Genomic DNA, 6729 nt, shown 5'->3' with positions numbered 1-6729 from the left:
CAGAAAGAACTTCCTGCTTGTGGCAGGACTGTCACTTATAGGTGTCCATTTTGGAAGCATGCTTGTGAACTTCGTTGCAAAAAAATCTGCTCGATCACATTCAGAAACTAAAAAAGATCGTCAGGAATGAAAGACCATGCTGCTGTCTTTATATATCAGCTTCATCATAGGATTTAAGCCTCATTTTAAGAGAGATCATGAGCAGTCACAGGAATGTTGTTATTGTACTGTATGTCCTGTTTCACATTTAAAATAATCATCTGCAAAGAGTTAAAATGTACTACTTAAAAGTTTGAAAGTGCTGTGAATTAATAGATCTAAGTAAAAATTAAATGTGTTTTGTTGGCTGGAATTAAAATGTTACTTTGAAAATGTCTCGTCTTGAAGCTAAAAAACCTCCATTATTTATTAGCGAGCCGTTAGCTGAAGATGTAGTTGGTCAGTCGCTGTCTCTGCTAAGTGGGATATTAAAGTCTTGCTATGGTCCCACTGGCAGGCTCAAACAGCTGCACAACGGTGTGGGAGGTTACGTTTGTACAACTTCACAGTCTTCAGCTCTACTCGGTCGTCTTTCGGTCAGTCAGCCTGTGGTAAGGGTTTTGACGGCCTCTGTGCAGAACCATGTCTCCCGCTTCAGTGACTGTGGCTTATTTACTGCTATTCTTTGCTGTAGTTTGGTTGAAAACTTTAAGAGCCTAAATATTGCACCTTGCACTGTCATTAAAATAAGCAGGCATCTTCTGAGTTTGTGTCTGGACTACCTGAAATCGGAGGCCTGTGGTTGCCGAGTGTCTGTGGATTTCAGCAGCGTTGAGACTCTGCTTGGTTTGGTCCGTAGCGTGTTAAGCAGCAAGCCTGCTTGCATGCTTCATAAAAGGGAAGTTGATCATCTTGCTGTGCTGATTTTAAAGGCTTTTATGTTTACTGTTCCATGTCACGGTGAGACTAATGCTGCTCTAGGAAAGTGTATAATAGTACCCATGAAAAGGAGAAGAGTTATGAATTCTATGGTTCTTCCCGGACTACTGATAGAAACGCCAGAAATTCAATGGGCAAAGCCACTTACCGTCAGAAGGACTCATTCAGACGTGATTAAGATAGCTCTTTTCTGTGCCTCCATGGCAGGAGACTGCCTCTTCCCTGAAGAAGGAACGGTGACGGTCCATCATGGGATTTCTCTAGAAATGGCAGAGCTGAATCAGTTGCTTAATGTAGGAAAGCAGCTGGTTAACGATGAAGTTGGCCTTGTAGTGTGCCAGAAAGTTATCCATCCGGCCTTGAAGCAGTATCTGAAAGAGAACCGTGTCATGACTGTGGACAGAGCTGGGCTGTCTCTCATGGAGCCCCTGAGTCAGATGACAGGTAATGAGTGAGATTTATGTACTAAATTGTCCTTAATTTTCATCCTACAATGAAAACTTGTTTAGGTTGGGCATCAGCAGAGTAAGGATTATCTTGTTTCCGTCTGTGTTCTACCTTGTCCTTTTCTAGTCTGAAAACTAGACTTTAAATTTTTAATTTTTTGAGGTGAGATTGGTCTTTTGCAGGCTGTAAGGATGACTTACTGCACATGTGATTACTAGTTGCTGCATGAGGAATATCCAATTCTAGTAACTCCTTGCAAATACAGTTTATTTTCAAATTGCTATTTAATGAGCATAAAGCAATGCCTTTTTATCACAAACTATCAATAAGACTTGCCGTTTGAAAATGTCAGTTTCTATTTGTGATTTCCTATGTAGATTGATATGTTGGGTATTAAAGTATATGAATAATTAAAAAAAAAATTTATGGTTTATGAAATGCAACTGATAGCTGTTCTGATGGCAGTAATCCATAGTGTTCTCTGCTTTTCTCAACTGGACAGGTTCCAAGCCTATAGCTTCCATACATGCGTTGTCTCCTAGTTGTTATGGCACTTTGAAAGATGTACGCATTGAGAGTTTCGCTTCAAAACATTTTGTGCATCTAATTCCTAATGACACAGTTGTCTGCAGCCTGATACTCTGTAACAGAAATGAAACGGCATGGGATGAATTGAAGGTAGGCAAATCTTTCCTGAAAGGTCATGTTTTTAATGGAAAAATTAAGTAATGAGACATATAGATGCAGTGAGTTTAGAAAAGTGATTTTTTCGGTGTATAAATGGCATTTAATTAGAGTTTAAGTGTACAATTTCAAGAAAGCAATTCAGAAACGCCCTTGTTGATTTAATGCCTCTATTTTAATATGGGAAGTTGTTTAGAGACGGAAGCATTTTTCACCTGTTCCTGAGGCCAGTGCTGAATAAACACTTTCATTCTCATTATTTGGCCTTTGAGAGCATAAAGGAAAAATTGTGCTGGGCAAAAGGCCAGCAGCAATATCTGCAATGGTTGTCATAGTTTTGCATTGAGTAGTTGCTCTAGAAATGTCATTAATACTGATTGACTTATATATAACCCTGCTGGGCAAAAAGAAGGAATAAAGCACAGCTTTTCTTATTTCTTCCTTTCCATACTGTGTGGCCAAATAAAGACTTTCTCATTAAGCAAACATGGGTTTGAAATCACCCAGCAGCTTTATATCCACACATGATTCAAGTTAATGAAGTACCAAAAAGTACTGAAAATTTTATTCAAATAGTTGGATTTTTGTCACTGGAGGCAAATCCTGTTCATCATGGTGTGTCTAATAACAAATTCCCGTGGCTTTCAGCGTGCCTGTGAAACTGCAGAGCATGTGTTGCAGCTAATAGTCAAGGAACCTCTGGCATTATTAGGAGGTGGCTGTACAGAAACTCACCTGGCTTCGTACATAAGACACAAGGTATGTAAGACATAAGGTTGTTTTGAAGCTGCTTAATATACTTAGAAAATAAGAATTGATGTAGCAGCACTGCTACAGTTAAAACGCTTCTAGATTAGTGTTGCATTTTTGCTGTCTAACAAAAAGGGGTCTCTTTGAAGCACTTAGTGCTAATTTTATCTGTCAGACTTGCTAATACTTTATTTGTTCTTGTTAATCTTTCTTTAGTTATCTATTACACTGCTTGTTTTCTAAGTGTTAAAATAAAAATGGGTGGAATTTTTATATTGAAAGATAATCATGTGGAACTGAGCTTTGACTTGTCTAGAAATCTTTCGTGTTGTGGAGTAGTCATCACATGAACAATTTTTTTTAGGACCAAACCATCTGTTTAAAAAAAAAAAGGCAACAGTACAATGTATGATTAAAAATATTTCTGGAAAAATGTCCTAATTTTCTGTTTTCATGTTGTTTTTTTTTGTAGACTTGTTATCTGCCTCCCAGCAGTTTTAAAGGCATGGGCTGTTCTCGTACACAATACCAATTGGTTGCTGATGGTTTTTGCCGTTCCCTGGAGTCAGTAGCTTCCTCTCTAAATCACGATGATGGAGAAGTTCTTACAGACATGGTTTATGGACACTGTTGGTTTGTCCCGTCAGGTTTTCCCTCTGTCCATAACTGGACAGATTTAGTTTCAAAATGTGGCTGTGGGATTAATGGTAATGCTGAGAATCTCAGCTGGAGGCTTTTGCAAGGCCAGTTTGGCTGTGCCACTCTACAGGGCTGCCCCAAAGAGCCCTCGGTAAAGACTGCCGACCGTCTGACGTTGGACTCTTTTGTTGCGAAGTGTAGCGGCCTACAAGTAGCTCTGGAGACAGCCAATCTGATTTTGGATCTCTCGTATGTCGTTGAAGATCAGAATTAGCTCTCGTGTGAATGGCGTTGCACAGCAAGATACTTGATTGAAAGCAGAGTAATATATAATGTGTTAAGATACTTTAAACGGTTAGAATATAGACAACAGATCGAAATTTCAAATCGTTTGGCCATTAAGTGCGCTTCTGATTTTTCATCTGCTGTGTCCTCCTGCATTTTCAGGTGTTTAACATTTTGTTAGAAACTGCTGAATTATTTTAACCAAACATACAGTGAATCATCATAACGTAGGAGTATCCAAGCTAGTGTATTCAAAGGAGTGAATGACACTTTGTTATTCCTTCTGTATTAAGCAAAGTTTTGAATGTTTCTTAGCTCTGTGGCATCTTCAAAGGGATAGGAAAAAAATGAATTCACTTGCTGAGAAAACGTGGATTAGAATATATGTAGTCTCAGCAAAAGCTTTACACATTCAAACAGGTTTTTCTATTGCAACAGAACTCTATCACTGGTATTTTTAAGTTTGTAGGTAAAAAAAGACTTAGCCAATATCTTCAGTTTTTAAATTTTATTCTGAAGATCTTGTCACCATGTTCCATATGTAGTTTCTGTTTCTAAACGGCTGGAAGATTTTAATTCATGTATGCAATTTATTTAGCAAGCTATTAAAACTCCATCTGAAGATCTTAAAGCAGCAGGTAGGTAATAGGAGATTTGAAAAGAAATGAGAGACTGGAAAAAACTTCTCTGAAGTGGACCTTGATTGTCTTCTGCAGAATATGGGGCAGTTTATAAATAATGTTTCTAACATTTAAGCAAAGCTGCAAGAAAGAATGTCCCACTTACCATTCAGTTAACTCTTTGACTGTGCATGGCTTCTTTTCTCGTAATGAAGTCAGGCTTTAAGCTGCTCAGGCTTGTTTTGATCTTTAAATAAAGCTGCAGACTGAATGATCGAAACTTTTTTTTTTCCCCCCCTCATTTTGAGCTTGCATGCAAGATCAAAAGAGGCGTTAAAGTTTCTTGCTTAAACTCATTTTCTTTGCCCCTTTTCTTCTCCCTCTTTGTTTTCAGTTGCAAGGGACACATTGTTCATGATGTGCTTTTCCAGAAAACATGTGAGTTAGTTATAGACTACTCTGCTGATTTGCTTCTTGGTTGCTTTAAGTTTTTAATATATTTACTGAGTATAAACAGTAGAATTGTTCTGTATAACTCTGTTTTGAAATCTGTAATTAAAACCAGATTTTTCCACACTTCTTGCACAAAGTCCTTTTCATTTTAAGAGCATAAATAATCATTTTCTCACTGGAAGAAATGAAAAGTTATTTAAAGCTCTTTATCTTTTTATGACCTGAAATGATTGCTCCAGTGTTCTAAGGCATCCTTTGGGAATGTGTGGAAGCACGTTCCAAGGGGTGGCATGGAGGCTGTTCAGAGTTGGTTACTAAGAAGTCTGCTTTCATATCTTGATCCTCCCATACACCATGAACCGTATGAAAACATCAGGAATAACGAAGTCAAAAGATTGTGTATATATTAAGGCACAGAAGAATCTTGGTAATACTTCATCTAGTTAAGAGTCTCTAAGAGTGTTGAATTAGAGTATTTTACTTCCTATAATAGCAGCTTGTTATGCAGTGTGAAAATGCTGAGCTTGGTGTCTGCAGCTGTGAAGTGAAAATTAAAACAAAGTTTAAGTAGTTGCTAGTATTCTTTTGTCTTGGCATCTGACAGTTGTTTCACAGTTCCTGTAAAACTGTTCTCTCTGATTCTTTTTTTTACACCTCAGTTTTAAGAAATCACACATTAGAAAATTGTGAAAAATTTAAATTGAATTTTTGGTGAGTAGGTAAAAATTAATTCCTATCTGACCCAAAGATTGCTTCATATAGAGATGGTTTTAATAACAATGAATTTTTGTCTCCCAGTGTGACTGAAAATGATAAATAAGCGACTGACACGGCTGCTTGTGAGCAGTTCAGGTTCAGTTCTCACTTGTGCTAAAGTCTCTGATCCTTCAGTGCTTAGGGTTACCCTATCTTTCATGGGTAACACAGGGGAAGTGCAGCTTTTGACACTGTTTAAGTTGCAGGTAGATAGAATTTTTCCTCTTAATCCAAGAGCAATATAAGAATAACTTTGAGCTCCCGTGTTTCCTGATAAAACTTAGGTGCCAAAATGGTGGGATTCGCTCCCCTGTGTTTGGAAATTGAAATATCCCCAGTTATAAGTCCTCTGGGAAGTGCCACTATGGTTTTTTTCTGCTCCCCTTGGATTTTCAAGGTTGTTTGGTGGAAAAAGTTAACATTGCGGAAGTCTTAAGAGACAAGTGTTTTCTGATCACAACCTTGGTGTGTCTGACTTCCACAGATTGCTCAGAGGCTGTTAACTTAAAATTTAATAGTTCTGCTGGTAATGCACAATAAATAAGAACATTCATCTCCAGCATTTCTGTGTTAGTGCGCCAGGCCTAGCAGGAGCACAAAGAAGTGCTGATATTGTAATAAATCAGGTCAGCATATTTGAGTAAGCTGCCAATTTAATGTAGTTGCTTCTCAGTTCAGTATTTCCATTTTCATTTGGTATTTCAATCTCATTTAGTATTTAAAACTTCCAAGCGAAGAAGACCTAAAAATGCTGATTAATTTAGGGATCTTTATTTCTATTATTGTGTCCTATTTCAAGGAGACATACCATTAAATGTTACTATTTTTTTGTTGGCAAAGAATGCAGAATGTCTGCTTTTCACTGATTCTGCTACTGAATTTGTGAATTCGTAGAGTCACTCTGAGCCATATATGATTTTTTTTTTTCTGTCTATTTTCCAATCTATAAAATGGGAACAAAGGTAACACTTCTTAAGGCACGGGATTTGTGGGTGAATAGTTCTAAGTAAGAGCCAGATGTAAAGCAAAGGACTACTGTGCTGCACAGGACCAGAGAAACAGATAATTCGAAAAAAAAATTCAAATCCTGGCTAAAATATTACAATTATTTCATTAAGGGAACTTTGGTCAATTATGTAGTTTAGGCTGGACATTAGGAAGAAATTCTTCACGGAAA

The 6729-nt window shown here is 37.5% G+C and overlaps 1 protein-coding gene across 1 annotated transcript; it reads left to right on the top strand.

Moving 5' to 3' along the window:
• The first annotated feature begins 371 nt into the window (after positions 1 to 371).
• MKKS (McKusick-Kaufman syndrome) lies at positions 372 to 3712 on the top strand. The gene is made up of 4 exons (XM_009864341.1): positions 372 to 1362; positions 1868 to 2043; positions 2698 to 2808; positions 3272 to 3712. The coding sequence occupies exons 1-4, from the start codon at positions 372 to 374 to the stop codon at positions 3710 to 3712; spliced, it is 1719 nt and encodes a 572-aa protein (XP_009862643.1).
• Positions 3713 to 6729: the final 3017 nt, after the last annotated feature.

Source organism: Apaloderma vittatum, unplaced genomic scaffold (assembly GCF_000703405.1).
Source record: "Apaloderma vittatum isolate BGI_N311 unplaced genomic scaffold, ASM70340v1 scaffold42212, whole genome shotgun sequence".
Classification (NCBI taxonomy): domain Eukaryota; kingdom Metazoa; phylum Chordata; class Aves; order Trogoniformes; family Trogonidae; genus Apaloderma; species Apaloderma vittatum.
This window is presented reverse-complemented; position numbering and strand designations above follow the sequence as displayed.

Coding starts and splice junctions, on each gene's coding strand:
- MKKS (XM_009864341.1), top strand. CDS start 372: ATGTCTCGTCTTGAAGCTAAAAAACCTCCATTATTTATTAGCGAGCCG. Junction 1,363..1,867: donor GCCCCTGAGTCAGATGACAG/GTAATGAGTGAG, acceptor TCAACTGGACAG/GTTCCAAGCCTATAGCTTCC. Junction 2,044..2,697: donor CGGCATGGGATGAATTGAAG/GTAGGCAAATCT, acceptor CGTGGCTTTCAG/CGTGCCTGTGAAACTGCAGA.